This window comes from Poecilia mexicana, unplaced genomic scaffold, assembly GCF_051168715.1.
Source record: "Poecilia mexicana isolate PSO_F unplaced genomic scaffold, ASM5116871v1 scaffold_2, whole genome shotgun sequence".
NCBI lineage: Eukaryota > Metazoa > Chordata > Actinopteri > Cyprinodontiformes > Poeciliidae > Poecilia > Poecilia mexicana.
This window is the reverse complement of record NW_028263371.1, coordinates 52837983-52856801: the sequence shown is the minus strand read 5'-3', so window position 1 is coordinate 52856801 and position 18819 is coordinate 52837983. Positions and strand designations below refer to the sequence as shown.

General features: G+C 36.4%; 1 protein-coding gene across 1 annotated transcript; it reads right to left on the bottom strand.

Annotated features, from left to right (window-relative positions):
* Positions 1-3825: 3825 nt before the first annotated feature.
* On the bottom strand, positions 3826-18192 carry LOC148160935 (heat shock 70 kDa protein 12A-like). Its single transcript, XM_088002859.1, has 10 exons — positions 17908-18192; positions 15997-16098; positions 14697-14801; positions 9618-9719; positions 8862-9194; positions 8068-8351; positions 6792-7010; positions 6550-6721; positions 4840-4950; positions 3826-4652 (listed from the first exon to the last, which is right to left on the bottom strand). The coding sequence occupies exons 1-10, from the start codon at positions 18158-18160 to the stop codon at positions 4018-4020; spliced, it is 2316 nt and encodes a 771-aa protein (XP_087858985.1). The 5' UTR covers positions 18161-18192; the 3' UTR covers positions 3826-4017.
* Positions 18193-18819: the final 627 nt, after the last annotated feature.

Genomic DNA, 18819 nt, shown 5'->3' with positions numbered 1-18819 from the left:
AGGAGCCTTTTACATGGTGCAGGTGGGCCTCATCAACATCTGATTGGCTTGACAATCCTCTGCTGGTCCAATGGTGTAGCTGCTTTCCTGCAGCCTTCAGGCAGCCAATCAGGAAGATGTGCTCTCACAGCTGAACCTGCATAACAAAAGGGAGCCTGCACAGCCTCAAGAGGCCAGGGGCCGTAACACTGAGTCAGAGAAGAAAATGATGGTGTTATTTCACATCAGGAACCAATTCAGAAGAACAAAAATCAAGGACTTTATATACTGGTGAAAAGGTGGAAAATGACACTGGCACCAGATTAGCTTAATCAGAGAATAATGCTGAGCAGCTGCAGAGGAAAGGAGAATAATTAACACAGATTGAGCTTAATTAGAGCTCCATCTGTGTATTTGATATATAAATCAAATGCATAATTACTTGTTTACCCAGAATCTGTTGCCAAGTCGGCATAACTTGAAGATATATTTCCCAAAAATGTTCACATTTCAAAGAACCAACATTGGAACAAATGGAAACAAAATGGGTCACCAGGAGACAGCAGCTCATTCAGCTCAATCTCCCAGTTTGATAAACTCTCACATCCACTAATGTGTCCATAAAACATCCTTTGAATTGTTTGCAGTATCATGGCTGCATTTCTCCTGATTGATATTTTTAACAGAAATCCATTCTGTGATGTTCAGATTATTGAACCTCAGTCACTCAAAGGACTTCATGGCCACAGATTTCAGGCTGAAGGTCTGTATTTATTCAAGCCAGTGATGATATTTCACTGTAGAAAAGCTGCAGGGTTGATGTAATGATGTCTGATAATAAAAGAGGTTCTTATCAAGAACCGAGAGTCTTAATGAACATAGAAGTTACATCAGTAAATAAATAATGTATGTTTACCTGCTCGCCATCTTGACAAGTTGCCTGAACGGCTTATTTCCTTTTCGACAGCTCCCTCTGGTGGTGAAAGATGGTACTAAAATTACAGAACAACAGATCCTGTTTTTGATTCCTGAGGAACATCTCTGAACAGATATTAATGAGGCCATAATCTGATAGGAAAATAATATCATTGTGTAATCAGACAAGATTTTACCACATTATTATGTAATCCAGACTTCATAAAAGTCCAGTTTGTTTTTACTGTGATTTTAACTCAAAGTAACGAAAAAATAAAAACATCAATAAGAGACAATATTGAACACGAGGATCAGTTTTACCATGAAAAATCCATTTGAAATCATGTATTATGTGAAAAACAAATTAACATCTTATATTCTGGATACAGGAGTTATTATTAATACACAGAGAGCATCTTCAATCTCAGCTAACTGGAGAAACCTGATCTAATCCATGAACTCTGGGCAGCAAAACATTTTTATCTAAAGATTAAATCATTTGATAGGAAAATAATTTTTGCTCACAAGACCAAACAAAACTTCTGGTTTAAAAGCTGAGGGACGACTCATTAAATGTTTTGATTCCCAGTTTAGGGACCAAAGATTTCTGTTCCTTCTCCAAGTGGAAAAAATATATTAAAGAACAAAGATGGATTTGCTTTGTGGTTTTAGTTTGGGGAGATTTCAAATTTATTTTTATGCTTCTCTAATTTTAAAAATTGCTAGAAACAAAAGTTTATCTGTCAGTTTCATTTTAGTATTTTCCATCACTGCTGCCTCATTTCCAATTAGACCAAAGAGCCAATCAGAGATCAGACTGAGATAAACACTGATGGTTCAGACGAAGAGGAGCAACAAGAATTAAAGACAAAAACCTCCATCAGCTGCACTGAGTTCATCCTCAGGTTCATCTGAAGCTTTTCTGTCCTGAAAACTTCCCATCATGCTGCAGGTTTTAATCAGAGCAGATTCCTTCCTGTCAGTCGACCGTTTCACAAACATCCTTCACAGCTGAGAGACTCAGATTCTGGTTCCACATTCAGCCTCAGAGATTCACACAGAAACGACACGTTTGATTCCCAGAGAGCAGATCAGAGTCTGAGATCAGGAGGAAACCATCAGGTGATGAAGCTGCTGGTTGATACATGATGTCTGACTGTAAACAGCTTCAGCTGCTGATCTCACTCTGATCAGTGACCAGCTCTGATCTGGTTCTGGTCATCAGCTCAGATTCTGATACAAACAGCCAGATGAGACACATTAATGTGATGAAACACATTTAAAGAGCCTCCAGGTGATAATTCTCCATCATGTGAGACTGAATCTCATCTCAGCTCTGAACAGGCTGCAGCAGTTCAGTCTGACTGATGATCCTTCATCTCCATTTCTCTGCAGCAGCCAGAAGAAAACAGGAAAACTGAAACAGACTCTTCATTTCATCACCAACATCAGGAGAACATGCAGCAGAAAGGCCATCAGACTGACCTTTGACCTGGAAACTCAGATAATCTGCAGCTTGTTTTAGACATGAAGACATTAAAGATGAAGGTGAAGCAGCTCTGACTCCGCCCACCTCAGAGGTCGGAGGTCAAAGCAGCTAAAGGTGAAAGTTAGTGAGCAGGTCTGACCTGATGCAGCAGCAGAGGAACCTGATGAAGCAGCAGCAGGAGGAGAACTTCAGTCCTCTGATCAGATCCTGTTCTTCACTCCAACAAGCCGTTCATTCAGCAGCAGGACTCCTCCTCTTCCTCACTCTCTTCCTCCTGCTGCTCCTCTCAGATCTCCTCTGTCTGTCACAGGAGGAAGAGGAGGAGCTCAGACCATGATGAAGGTCTCTGTTCAGACTCAACTTCTAGCGGCTCTGACGTCATTAAATGTGGCGAAACTTAAACCAAACCATCTCCATCTTTTCTGGTTTCAGTGCGCCATCTAGTGATTAAATGTGTTACTGCAGCTGCTGCCTGCAGGAAATGTTGAGTGGAATAAGAATTAAAAATAAAACAGAACATTGTTTTCATATGTGGATAAAACATTTTCATCTGTATTTTTATTTATATGAAATAATATTTAATAACCTAAAACACATTAAGCACAAGAAAATAGTTATTCAAATTGTCATGTGCAATTTTTAGTAAATGTGCAGCTGTATAAACATAAAACATGAACAATAAACCATCTGAATTATCTTTAGATGTTTTATTAATCAATTGAAGCTAAAAACAAATCTCAGTTTTCTAAAGCTCTAATTATTTAAGCAACACATTAATAACCTTTTTGGTAACACTTTATTTGAAGGGGGTTGAATAAGCCTGACATGAATATTTATGACTGTTGTCATAAAGCGTCATTCGGTAATTTAAGACACTTTTAATACAAAGTTGACATTATTCAAAATGTCTTTATGACAACTTGACATTAACCAAGAAATCATTACTGATATAAATTTGTTATAAAAGTATTATTGATTGCACTTTAAAAATTAGGTAACTTTATGTTATTAAAGGTAAAGTTTAAACAGTAATGATTTCTTGGTTAATGTCAAGTTGTCATAAAGACATTTTGAATAATGTCAACTTTGTATTAAAAGTGTAATAATTTACCGAATGACGTTTTATGACAACAGTCATAAATATTCATGAAGGCTTATTCATGTTCATGACAGGAGTTTATGACATGTTTATGAAAGTGTCATGACAGTCTTATTCAACCCCCTGCAAATAAAGTGTTACCCATTAGAAAAACAAAAGTTAAGGGAGCAACACTGACTTATCTATCAGGGGAATTTAAGTTTTAAAACATTCACATCTGCATGTTGATACTTAACCTTTCAGATCCAAATTAATTATCTAAACCAAAAATTAAACGACTGCAAAAAAAAATAAATAAAAATAAAAACCACAACAAACAGAAGGGAGGAAGGAGAACCAGGTAAAATAAAAATTAACTTTTATTTTTAATTCAATTTACAAATTAAAGTCTGTAGAACTGATTTATTGGTTTCTGGTACAAAACAGCAAAAGATGAACCATGGAAAATGTTTACAATTGTATCAATTAGTAAAACAGACAAAACAAACTATGCACAGTGTGAATTATTCATATTTAAAGAAAGTAAAATTAAATCTCATGACCAACATCTGAACCAAGCTGGACGTTTCCTCTGAGGCTCCACCATCTCTGGGTTTCTCCCCAGCTCTACGGCTCCTTTCAGAATCGCTTCCTGGGGTCTAAGAGGACACAGGACTTTATACTGACGTCCAAACTGATCAGTGATGTGCTGACGGAGAATCTGGCTCTCAGCCAATCCTCCCACTAACACAATAAACCCAATGTTGAGATTTTTGTCTAATATTTCTCTGAGTTTCTTAGTAATGTCCTGCAGACTCTTATCATAGAAAGATCTCAGTTTCTCTCTGGAGATCCTGATAGATCCATCATCCCAGGAAGCTCCTTCCACTGAATCAAAGAACGTTTCAATCTGTTTCTGTTTCTGAGCCACTATGACCAGGTTACCCAGGCAACTGATCTGAACATCTTCATCCAAATGTTTTAGATGAGTAAAATCATACATCATCTTCTGAACCTCACTGGGGAAGTTTTGCTCATATTCATCCCAGACTCCATCAGAGAAGATTTCTCTCAGGAACTCTTTGAATTTTCTCTCTCCAGTTTGTCCTCCCAGATCATTTTTAGGGGCCTCATGCAGCGTCTTCAGGGCTCCTCCTTTCAGGACGTCATGAACAGTGAAGTGACTGTAATCTGTTGACAAATAGGAAGATAATAAAACAGATTAAATGATAGATATCAGAAAACATTGAACAATTTAACTCATATTCAGCAAATGATCAAAAAGATCAATTCAATACGTTTATTGGGTCTATTAGTGTGAACACTGATTTTTTCAAACTCGTCTTTAAACCTTTAAATAACGGTGAGTAACTTTTACCTCCACAGTCGACAACAAGGTACCGTTTCCCGTCTCTTTGGGTCTCCAGCAGGACTTTGGTTTCTTCTGGTTCCACAGTAAACTGTACGACCTCCTGACCTCCTGCTGGATCTGTAGAAACACAGAAACCTCACTGAGCTGCTCTATGAACAATGATCAATGGTTTTACAGGTAGATTCAGGTTTTTTGGGAAAGTTAATTTGTCATCCAAGGAAATGCTCAAAATCTCTGGAAAAGACGTTTCCAGATCAGTGATGGTTCCTCGGTTCCTTGGACCAATCAGAGAAAGAGGAAAAAAAGCATTAAAAATGTGACATTATGTCTCATATTAAAACCTTTAAGCTTGTGTTGTGAAATGGAGTTGTGTTCACATGAAGCCTGTTTCAAGGTGAATTAAAATGCTGTGTTACCAAAGACAAACAAGATCTAGTTTTTCTGAATCCTCTGAGTCGCTTAGTGACTGATATGAGTTACTGAAAAAAAAAACTACATGTAGTTCAATATTTACATCAGTTGACTTTATTGATATACCATCTGACTATTCAAGTGGTAATTCTGACATTTATATAAAGTTTCCAGATGTCTGGGAATATTCAGTCAGATTCAACTCTGGCAAAGGTTCTGAAGCCACTGAGATCTTGGGTGGATGTTCTGCTGACCCATTGGCCCAGTCTGAGGTCAAGATTCCTCTGGAGCAGATTTTCATGCAGAATGTCTCTGTGCATTGCTGCCTTCATCTTTTCCTCTGTTCCCATCCCCATTTAATGCTGCCACCACCATGCTTCAATGTAGAGATGGTACTGGCCTGGTAATGAATCATGTCTGGTTTCCTCCAAAAATGAAGCCATTCACTCCAAAGAGTTCAATCTTTGTCTCATTAGACCAGAGAATCTTGTTTCTTATGAGAGTAAACTCCAGATGCTCTGCCTTGTGCCTCTTATTAAGGATTTGCATTTGTTTGGCCACTTTACCATCCAGGCCTGATTGGTGGATTGCTGCAGAGATGGAACCTTCTAGATGTCATTCTAGAAAGTTCTCATCTCTCCACAGAGGAATGACATCTCTGACAGAGTGACCATGAGGTTACTATTAGAATAAGGCTGTAACACAGATACATGAAGGTCTGTAAAGACATGGATGACATGTCTTTACGGACATGAACTCTGTCAGAACTCTGACTGGCCTGCAGAGTTCTGACCTCAACCCAATAAAACACATTTGGGATGAATTAGAGAGAAGACTGAGAGCCAGACCTTCTCGTCCAACATCAGTGTGTGACCTCAGAAATGTGCTTCTGGAAGAATGATCAAAAATCCCCATAAACACTCTTAAACCTTGTGGACGACTTTCCCAGAAGGGTGGACCAACGTTTTATTGAACCCTACGGATTAGGAATGGGTTGTCACTCACATACTTAAGCTTGTATATGAGTCAAAGCAGGTGAGCGAATACTTCTGGCAATATACAGAGGCTTTTTTGTAACCACTAACGGTACAGGATGATTCCCCCCTCATCCTTCCTGATGTTGTCATTTCTTCTAACCTAATGAATGGCTGCAGCCAGAGGCAACTCTCTTTGTTAACTTCGCTTGTTTGTGTCTCTTTGGATGTGTTGTACTGAAATGAATTTTGTTGTGCATCTGTACAACAATAATTAAAACATTCTGATTCTGAATGTTTGTCTGCCAGACGTTACAGATCCACTCAGTACCGTTACAGCTGGTACCAGGTTCTGCTGCTCCTGCAGGTTGATCCTGTGAGTCTCTGCTGTGGTTCTGTGTGATGAAACCATCAGGTTGAAGCTTCAAACACCAGGTCAAAGCTGCTTCTGACTCCAGAACAAACATCAGTTTGTCTTTAGTGGCGTCTGTTACAAGACCAGCCTGGAGGAGAAACCAGAAGTCTGATTCTGATGAACATTTAGAGATGATGACTCTAAAAACATGATGTTACCTGAACTGCAGATTTCACTATGAGCTCTTTAGTGGAATCCTTCAAGAGTTCAGGAACAGTCAGCACCCAGGTGAAGTCAGACGCTGTGAACTCTCCTCCTTCTGGATCTTTAATGGTTTTCAGAGCATCGTCCTTCAGGAATCTCAGAACTTCTGTAAAGACCTTCAACGTTGTCATTGACTTGTTGTTGGATACTTTAACTGTCTGCTTGCTGAGGTCCTGGGAAAAAGTTTCATTGTATTAATTTGTATTCATCCCCAGGTGAGGTCAGTTTTCCATCAGTAATTCTGATGGAAAACTTAAACCAGTCCACATAGAAACATTGTTTTAATGTCAGTTTCTGACACTAAAACAATGTCAGATTGTTTTAATGTCAGAAAACTTTTTTCTGACGTTGCTTATAGTATTCGTGGTTCTGTTACAAAAGCTGTAATTTCAAACAAAATCATAAAAACTGCTGAAGATAAACAGAATCACTGATTGTCCAAAAGCTCATATTATATGAATCCAACATGTTTAAAAGTCTAAAGTTGTCATAATCACAGGCCATATCCTCTCTTACAATTAATGCAATTGTCCTCTTTTGACTTTTTGACAAAAGGGAACAATATGATGTTATCTGAGTAAAACCACATGATCAACATGTAGAAAACCAGATTCAGTTAGAATCAGCTTCAGCAATCAGCTTACCAAGTTTTATCAAACAAACAAGGAATTTGACTTTGATCTCGCTTTGCTCACAAGAAGGACATTTAAAATGTATAAAAAGGCTCGCTATATGTAAGGTTAAGTTTGTTACATTGTGACTCTGTGTTTTAGATTTTTCTGTGGAATGCGATTCCAAGTAATTTGGGTAAAATTATACTTTCATGTTTAAATATCCCAAAGAAAACGCAGCTTGGGAAGGTGCAATGCCAACTGGATCGCTGTTGGTTGGCAACTGCAAAGGAGCCAATCAGGAGATGAGTTTATTTTCCTCTGCAGTAAATAACAGAAATAGAAAGAACTGTAGATGTTACCTTCTGCAGTAGAGCTAAGACGTTTTTCACTGTATGCATTAACACATATTTACATACATTTGGTGCTTGAGATATTAAAATTTCCACCTACATGTCAGTAGATGGAAAGCTGTGAAGAGGGGAGAGTTCAAGTATAAACTATATTCAGATCATTCTAATAGCAACAGAGTTTCAAAATGAGAAGACAGGTGTATTTATAGAAAACATGATAGGATCCAAGAAAGAAGAAGATTTATCTGCAGATCTTTATTACTTACTCTGCTAAGGACAGTCGTCTTGAACCTTTCTAGGAAATAATGTTTCTCAGCTTCTCCTCCTCTCATATTATTAAATGCTGTTTTAGCTTCATAACCAAACTTCATAAATTCTTTATGTTCATCAAACAGGATGCAGGTTGGAGTCTTTGGGGTGTCTAGTCCAAGTCCATCACTCCATCTCTTTATCTGGGTCTCTCCTCCTTCCTGTCTGGGTTTAACATTGAAGGCGTAGCCACTGAATCCTGAACCAAAGTCTATGGATATGATGAGAGAGTCAGGACCAGCTGGATGGAGGAGAGGAGAAAGTTAGAATATGAAAAATACAGACACTGTTTTATAAGAAGTTATTATTGAAATAAAACCACAAATAAACCTTCGTACACATTTATAAATGTAATCCTGCATTTGAAAAACTAAACTGAAACATGAAAGTTTATTCTAATATTTAATTTTACACAGGTTGTACCGGTCCACCTGCCTGTGATTGTGACATTTCTAGGCTGTTCCTCCGTCTCACCAAATGAAAGCTGGAGATAGAAACCAGCTTCACTCCGTCCTGAACTGACCAGTGGTTTTGGATCCTGGGACTCCTAAATGTCTAATAAAGTTCTGTAATAATAATTTGTTTTATAGCATCCATCATGCTATTCTTTGTTGCATTACTTTTGTTAATGTTATATTTCTTTAACACAGTCTCATTCTAACTTTCATATTAGTAACTCAGGATAAAACTCCCCTAGTTTAAATAAGTATGTTATCAAGCGTAAAATGTGACCAGTAATTATTCTGCTGACCTTTGACATTTAGCAGCACTTGTTTCTTGATCAGGACTTTTTCCGAGCTGTTGGTGATGGTGCAGGTGTAGGTGTCTGAGTCTCTGTCTGTGGGATTCTTCAAGATCAAACTGAAGTCTCCAAGATGAAATCTTTTCTTCATTTCTGTTCTGTTTCTGTACAGCCTGTATTGCTCTTCAAGCCTTATTGAGTTGCATGAACACCTCTGATCCATGTGGACGATTCTGCCAGAGTCGTTTGTCCAGGTTACTTTGACATCTTTAGGCAGACTGACTGTGGTTTTAAAGGGCAGCAGAACAGACTCCACTCCTGAATCCACCTCCACCCTGTAGACTGAGAACAACATGAGCTGCACTGACAGCATTAAAATAAAACTTCCAACTTTTTAAATTGGTAGAAATTATTTTATCACTATTTTATAAGATAGTCACATTCTGTAATAATCATCACTCAGTGGGTGAACTGCTACCGTAATAAAATTATTGAGTTAAGCAGGTGAATTGCTGTCCAGGCTAACTAATCAGGTTATGTTATATATTTGCTAGACACAGATTTGTATAATTGTTTAAAATATTTCACAATATACTGTAGAGAAAATAAAAAGTAATTGGAAAAAATATATTTTGTATGATTTTACAGTACATTTGATTCATATTTTAATTAGAAAATAATAAAATGATTAAGTGCTTTCATGAAAACTCTCAAAACATTGTCATGTTAGACATTCGCATTGATACTATTGTAAAAGAGACTTACTTGACATAAACTGTTGCCGAAAATAAAGTAAAAGACCCACACAAACAATGAGAAGCACCAGAATCCACAGAATCAGGAGAATTTTGGCCCAAGTTGGACTTTCTATGGAAAAACATAAAGATCAGGTACATATAAGACATGCATTTCCAATACAGACCTTTTTTCTGAAAAGTTTAATAGTTTACATATATCAGAGTTTGATTTAACATTTAAAGTAAAATTGTCCCTTTGGAATGTGAAAGACCAGTAATGAAGTCAATCCCAATTAAATCCACTTGCTTTTGCAGCTATAATGTAACAAAATGTAGGCTGGTGTGAAAAATTTCAAGGCACTTTTTCCTCTTTTTGTGTTTTTCCATGTCATGCCAAGGCACTCATGGCACCCCATATGAAGAAGCTGATTGCCCATTTATGACAGAACATATTTTGTGCTATAGAGAGGATATCTGGTGAATGAAGATTTATATATTAAATCAGGGTTTGTAAACAGGTCCCATAATGATATATGAACCTGTGTGAGGACCAACTGAGGATCAAAACCTGATCCACATGAGAGGAAGTACTGGATTTTTGTTAGAGGTTAGACTAGGTTTAAGGTTAAGCTTATTATCCTGGTAATATGTGGGGTTAGGGTAACAGTCAGGGTTAGCAGTAGAAATGAATGCAAGTCAAGCACAGAGACTTACATTCATTTCAAAGAGAGAGAAACATTGTAAGTTGCAACATGGGTCATTGCATGAAATTGTCAAACTCAGGAAACTTTCAAAACCTCAGCATGTTAGAGATTTACATCGATACAGTTGTAACAGTGACTTACCTAAAATGAGCTGTTGCTGAGAATGGTAGAAAAGTCCTGCATAAACAGTAAAAAGTAACTGCAGAAGCAGCATAAGCAGGAAAGCTTTGGCCTGAGTTGAAATACCTATGGAGAAACATGAAGATCAGTTAGATATTAGAAATAGATGCACAGTATAAACGTCTTATGTTTTCAGAAATATTTCTTTCCATTGAATGTACATAAAATAGAAGTTTTTCTTCATCATCTATCAAGGAAAAACCAGAATGACTCATAAAATGCACAGAAAAACAGGTAGATTAAGTAAAGACATTTATTCTAACACTCTGAGCCAGTCATGTCTAAAAACAGGAAACATTATTTCATTATTTTCTAGTTTAAAAATGTACTGCCTACTCAAGTTAGTTCCAGTTTATATAGTTTCAATTTGCAACATGTCGTCTCAAAGCCCTTCACAGAAAAATCTATTCAATCCAATCAGATGCAGCAGATCTCTCTCGTGAGTGAGACCATGAATGAATCTCAAAAGATTTTCCTGTATGAATCAAGGATTAAGTTTCAAAGTCCAAAACAAAAATTCCAAATTTATCCTCCAAATATGCAGTCAAACAGACTTGAATGTCTTTCTTATGCTTGGATTGGTAATTTATAGAGTAAGAGCTAAAACATTATTTTAAGCCAATAATGTTACAGAGCTCTATTGTCTAATAGTAGTGATATCATCTCAAAAACTAAAGAAAGATGGCATGAAGCAGGTAGAAAGGGGGAAAGAAGAGAGCAGGAAATGAAGGGAGAAGAGGAAGGAAAATGACTTCTCTCTGTAAGTGACATGAGATTGGTGGAGTGTTAATGTTCACACAGATCATCCCTAAACAAAAAGCCAGGGCTGCAGTGGGGTGTCTTAGATATATAAAAGTATATTTATGTATTAAGATGATGCAGTCAAATATTTAGATCTATACCAAACTTCATTTCTGTGGCATAAACTTGAAAATTGGTGTCCACAGACACTTCCTGTCCACTGTGGCTGAACTTGTGGCTCCATGCAAAGACTTCAGTCTTTAAATGTGCAAAGAGGAGAGACTGTCCCAAGAGGATTACAGTGTGATATCAGTGGAAGATGGTTCTACAAAATATGAACTCAAAGGGGGATAAAAGAAAAGAAAATGCAAACTTTCTATACTTTTATTGTTTTGTTTTTTTGAATTTGGAAAATAATGATCAATTACTTGACTATAATCTACTTTGTGTTCTTCTATCACATAAAATCCCAATTAAATGTAATTATTATTGTAGTTATAACACAAAATGCAAAAAACTATATATTATTTGTATCGTCATTCACTTACAAAAGGCACAGTTGAGTTAATGTGGGTTCATTTCCTGTCGTTACAAATATTGAAAAATAATTACTGTGAAATGATGACTGTGAAACCATGGCAACCCTGATACTTCCTTCATCTTTCTGAATCACTTCATGGTTTAATATCTGAAATGGTCACAGTCTGTCTAAGGAAAACTGATTAAACTCAGCATGTTACACAGCAGCAGGGATGCAGCTGTAAAAGAGACTCACCTGGCATCAAATATCCTTGGAAATGAAACAAAATACTCCCCGGAACAGCAAGAAAAATCATCAGAGCCAGGATGATTCCTACAGAGGTAATATATATTTCTATGGAAAAACAGAAAGATTAGTTGAGATCTGAAAAGTTTAATAGTTTACATTAGCGTCTTTATTTTAGAGTTGTTTTTAAAAATTAGAATACAATTTAATTTAACCTCTATGGAAATCCTTTGTCTAATGTTCTTAATGTCAATAGGTTTCTATTTTTAATGTGTCTCTATCTTAAAGTACCATAAAATGACTGAATAACAGCAAAACATAAAGTACACAGCTGGACTTCATGTGATTAGAAAGAGTTTGGTTTGTCCAGCTGGTTGCATTAAGGCCTCAGTTTAATCACATATTGTGGGATGACATCACAGCTTCAGACATTTTTCAAAGATCATTTCATTTTTATGCAAAATACATAGTTAGATCCAGTCATATTATTAGGATAAGGTCATACTAGTTCAGATTTATTGACCATTAAATTTACATTAAAAGGAATTTCCTTCCCAGCATTTATCAATTTCAAAGAAATTTATCTTAAAATTCACAAAACAATCAAACTAAATAAGTTAAGTATCTAACACCAAAAGGTGAAGCATTATTTTACCTTATACTTTAGAGTCACACCTAAAGAAATAAAATAATTCACATTGCAGTTTTTCCATTTTAATGGTACAGCGCCCCCTAGGGGACATGGGGAAATTATTTTCTTACCTCGCAATACACTTACTGCAATATTTCCTGGTCTATTTTTTATACAGTCACACATGTCAATTTAAAATAAATTTCAAATATATACACATTTAAAGAGCCTCAGTGAAAATGTGTTTATTCTTAACTCTTTGGTGCAAAAAACTGATTGAAAATCATTTTATTAACTGCATGTTTATGTCAGGTTGAGGTGGAACTGGACATGAAAACGGACCTTTGATCCGTTCAGACCAGCACAAAAGAGACACAATCAAAACTGTCAGATGATTTTATTACCCCATGATAATAACTCAGAAATAGTCCAAATAGTTTGGATGTATTTCTTATTTCTTCTTACAGAAAGTTTCTGTTTATATCATAGGTTTGTGATGCATTTCTATACTAAAGAAAAAAAAAATAAAGCTTCAGAAATTTCACAATGAAATATTAATATTCATGGAAAAACCTTATGAAAACCTCATATTAAAGCAGAAAGTACGATGGCCACTGTAAGGAAGGCTTACAGTATTCATTTATGCCGCATTATCAGCACTTTATTGTGAGAGAACGTGAAACCTATTGTGAGGGAAAGAAAAAAAATCCTCCATGTCCCATAGGGGATAATGGTGCCATCATTCTTCTGCCACATAGTAACAACTGAAACAACAAGCAAAGAAGAGCTCCTCTCCTCTCCTTTGCTCTTTATAGGCATACATATCTTTCTTATGCATGGAGTAGTCAATAATTATGGACAAAGAATTGAAATATTGTTGGTTAAAGTCACTGATGTTACTGATCTGATCAGCTGATTTTGGGATTTTTTGTTTAACAAAAAGGTTAATATAACAAATATGTTACATTAATGGATAAAAGACTCCAGAACAATCCAGCTCATGATTTTAAAATGAGAACTATGAAACCTCAGCATGTTAGACTTTAGCACTGATACTGTTGTAAAAGGGACCAACCTGATATAGAAGTAAATAATAGACCCACAAACACAGCAGGACCCAGCAGAACCACCAACGCCTGTGGAATCGTGAAGATTTTGGCCTGAGCTGAAATTTCTTTGGAAAAACATAAAGATCAGATATTAGACATTCCCACTACTGGGCTTTTGTAATTTCTGAAAAGTGTTTTCATAATTACAGATCTCAGAGTTCCCCTTAAAAATGAGCATAAAATTGTCTGAATATTCTGAACATTTTTACTGATGATGTTCTTAAAGTCAGTGAGAAAAAAAAAATATTTTCAGGATTAAACAGAATTTTGTTCAGCTGGTTGGATTTTAGAGTTCATATATAAACAGGTAATATGAGGTCAGAGGCTTTGTCCATAACACAGGACAGAAATGTTTCTTCAGGACCCAGCAGGAAAAGACACAATGCACAAATAACCAAGCCAAAATCAATAACATAAAGGCAACTGTGGGTTCAGGTGATGACGATAGAAACTCTGAATAATAAGAAACTGAACCCATAACTGTAAAATCACAACTATGGAAACCATGGCAACCCTGAAGTGGTCTTCACCGTTCTGCATCATGGTTCACTATCTGAAATGATCACAATCTCTCTATGAAAAACTTATAAAACCTCAGAATGTTGGACAGTAGCATTGAAACTGTTGTGAAAGACACTTACCTGATTTAAACTGTTGTCGTAAATGATACAACAGGGCCACATCCAGAATAAGAAACAGCAGCAGAAACAGGAGACCAATGACCCAGATGGGAATTTCTATGGGAAAACATAACTGTCTTTAATCAGGTCAGAGTTTACTTCAAAAATAATAATCAAATTTCCTTTAGTTGCTGTGAAAATCTAGAATTAATGTTCTTAAAGTCAGGGAGGGTGTGAACACATGATGACAATAAAGGCTTCTTGAAATTGATCTTTAAACCATGGCAACCCTGAAGCTTCCTCAAAACCTCAGAATGCTAGACATTAAAAGTGATACTGTGGTAAATCAGACTTACCGACATTAAATTTATGTCCAAAATGAAATAAAAGACCCCCACAAACAGCAAAAACAACCACCAAAATCAGCAAAGTCAGCAAAATTTTGGCCCGAGTTGAAATTTCTGTGTAAAAACAGAAAAATCAGGTCAGTCAGATCTTAGACATGCAGGCATAGTTCAGACCTCAAATATGTGTTATGAAAGTTTAATAGTGTTCATAATCAGCTAATCATAATCAGAGATTACATTAAAAATGCTAAAACAATTATCCCTGAAAATACTAAGTAGCAATAATGTTCATAATATCAGTGAGCATTTTCTGGGGTTCAGCTTTCGTTTCTAGAGTTTTCTTCTTGAAGATGACCGTTAACCCTCCCGTGGTCTTAAAACATCGGGACATTTATATCCCACGAGGTTTTTACTCTGTTCATGGTCTGGTGGGGCTGCACTGACTCTCTGTGCTTTTATAAATGTTTCTTTGTGTCTAGTTTTTATTAAACTGATAGTCTGACAGGACAACCTGTGTTTCCCTGCTGTCTGACCACAACATTTACCACTGAGCATCGCGCCAACACAGCAGGAGGGTTAAATAGTGAAAATAAACTATTCATTCTTAATGTGCTAATTTAGACAATTACAGTCTATATTACTTATATGGTGCTGATTAACAACGATTTTGGAAATTCAAAAAATTTCCAATAAGGTCAGATCCCTTATTGTGCAATAGACTGACATAAGATAGAAATGTCTTTTAAATATCTAGCAAAAAATAAATTAAAATCCTAAAATGCATTAAGCACATATGTATACATATATATAAAATATTTCTCACTAAAGGGTTTTTATACTGATTGTATTTGAGTCTTTTGCACACAACAACACCAGCACCTAAAACAATGAATGTAGAGGAGAAGATGATCTTTATAGACCTGAATATCTTTCATGGTTAGTCATATATTTTATGGAGTAACAGTGAAACTTTATAATGTTTTACCAAAAGTGTTGCTGGCCTGATTCGTTACATAATTTAGTTGTCAATGTTTAACAAAAGCTGAGTGTGTCGAGATGTAATATTAAAAAAGTAGTAATCTGTTAACAACTGTTTTCAGGGATTCAAACATCAAAACTTCCTCATAAAAGAAATGATTGTCTTTTATAATTATAATCACCTGGAAAGAAAGTCTGAAAGAAAGTCTGTTATCCATAATTCTACCCATGTTCATAGAATTACAATTATTTCTTCACCTGGTTCTACCAGTCGTACCATCGTCTAATGGTATTACATGTTAGCTAATCTGTGATTTTAAGAAGTACTTACCTAATATCAAATAACGCCGGAAATGAAATAAAAGGCTCCCAGAAACAGCAAGAAGCAGCAAAACCAGCAGAACCAGGAGAACTATGGCCCACATTGGAATTTCTATAGAAAAAAGGTAAATATCAGTTAGATCTGAAGACATGCATAGTCATAACTGACCTTATAACTTCTGAACATTTTATTAATTTACATAACTATACAATTCAGATAAATCAGATGCTCTTTTACAGTTGGAAAAAAATGCTTTAAATTGTCACAATGAGCAAATTCTTAGTATTAATGTAACTAAGTGAATAAAATGTTTAAGATTTTCTTTCATGTCTCCTTCATGAAGTATCTTGAAGTGTCTACTATGTGGCAAAAAGGTAAAGTTTATATCATGAGTTAACATAATCAGAACATCACATTTTATCCAGATATTTTCAAATTAAGAACTCAGTTCAAATCTGTTTATTTTTGGAGCATCACAACAAATTTGCTTCAAGATGATTTCAGTATAAAATGAATAAAATTCATACACAGTAAAGTTTTGAGCATGTTGGATTGTTATCTCCTGTACATAAAAAAATACATTTATATATAAAAAAGAAATCCCGACTTACTTTCTCGAGATCAAAAGGTCAGAGACGTAATGAAAAAATCACACGGATGGAGGACACACAAGGGGAGATTTATAGGTTTTCATTTCAAACTTGGGCTCAAGCATAAACATATCAGACCAGTGCTTGACAGAAGGTTTCCATATAAGTGAGAAGCATCTGAAGAGAGTCATTAGTGTGCCGGTGTTCTGATTATCTGTGTTACCCAACAATCTGTCCTTGTGGCGCATAGAAAGATCGTCAGAACATCACTCATCAGATTTCATTCTAGCGCATCTAGACATTTATGTCTGTGTTACCTTTCAAAAACTGCTACTGTCATGTTAATAAAACCACAGCAGTTAGTGAATATAATCGGAAACCGTTCTTTAAGTGACGAGGTTTAAGTGGCGTTTAGCAGTTATATGTAGCATTTAAAAAAATATTGATGAATGATGAAAACTTTTCTAAAACCACCAGATTCCTTCATTTGAATATCTTGGTAAGCTATAGACTGGCGACCTGTCCAGGGTGCACCCCTATCTCTATGTGAACGGTGATGCACTAAATTATTTAATCTTTACACCCTTGTCCCTTAGTGGGGTTGGGAGGTGCTGGTGCCTCTCCAGCTAACGTTTCGGCCAAGAGGCGGGGTCACCCTGGACAGGTTGCCAGTCTGTCGCAGTTAACCCTGTTAACCCTTGTGTTTAGAAATGGGGTCCAACCGACCCCACACCCGTAACACTTGTATCATTTGCCTCAGTCCTCGCACACACAAGGGTTAAATATGTGTGGTTACATCTGTGCATTTAAACCTATGGCAGCAGCCACGACTCATACCGGATGAGTTTGAAGAAATTTCTCCATCATGGCTCCTGCTATAGGCACAACGGGTACCCTCTATGATGAGGGCGTCATACCATACCACCCCATCATGGAAACCACAAGAAGTAGTTCAGACGATGCAGCTTTTAAGTTGAACGCTATCGATCTGGCAGTACAGGAGGGAAATCGAGCCGCTGCACGTAAACTCGGCATGAAAGAATCCATGGTTCGGCCAAACACAGGTTCTTATTCCATCAATGTGGCCTGTCTACATTGATTTAATAAAGCCAATATCTACATTGATTTAATAAAGCCAATGTCTACATTGATTTAATAAAGCCAATGTCTACATTGATTTAATAAAGCCAATGTCTACATTGATTTAATAAAGCCAATGTCTACATTGATTTAATAAAGCCAATGTCTACATTGATTTAATAAAGTCAATCAGAAGGCCATTAATCAAGATGCCACTTGGAGTTATTCTTTTTTGAGCTAAATTGCTGACCTTTGACATGCAGCTGAACATCTGACAGCTTTGTTTCTTCTTCATCACTGATGATGCTGCAGGTGTAGTTCCCACTGTCAGAAAGTTTGGGTTCACTCAGAGTGAGGCTGAAGTCACCAGAGTCCAGAGCATCAGGTCTCATTGATGTTCGTCCTTTGAAAAGCTCATTTTGTGATTCCAGGTCGTCTCCTTCTCGCCGCTGATGGACGATGTCAGGATTGAGATCAAAGCGGCTCCATTTCACTGTAACCATATCTTGTAATCCTTGGCTGTGCTGACAGGGAAGCACAACAGATTGGCTCCACTGAACCTCCACTTTTACAGTCAAGGAATCCTGAGAGGCTGAAAGGTGCATAAACAAAATACATGTTTTAGTTCCTGTGACAGAATAAATTATATGTTTTAAAGTATTCCTCAGCAATACCCAGTAATTATTTTACCAATAAGAGACAAAAAAACTGAAGATTGACAAAATACATCCAAGCCTGGAAAGAGGAAGAAGATCTTACCATAAAGAAGGAGCAGAAACACAGCAAACAGCTCCATCTTCAACATGTCCAAACACCAAATCCTTGAATCTCACTGACACGGTTTCACAGAGTGAACTAAGAACTATGTAAATATTTAACTGAGCAAAATTTCACTCATACGAGGCTATTGAAGCAATTTCACTTTCCATTTCACCTGACTCCCATGAATCAAACATGGGAATTTCAAATAAAACAACGTAAAAAAAAAGAACATTATACAATAAACCTGAAGGTCTCAGACTTTTGCATTTATAAAATTAAAAATCTACAGTTTCCTAACTTTTGTGAAAAGAAAATGTTTCCTGTTTTGTTGGACTAGTTAAAGTTTAATCTGCCTCTCTGTATTGAGCAAACTTAATGACTGGGTGTGTCTCTAAAATCT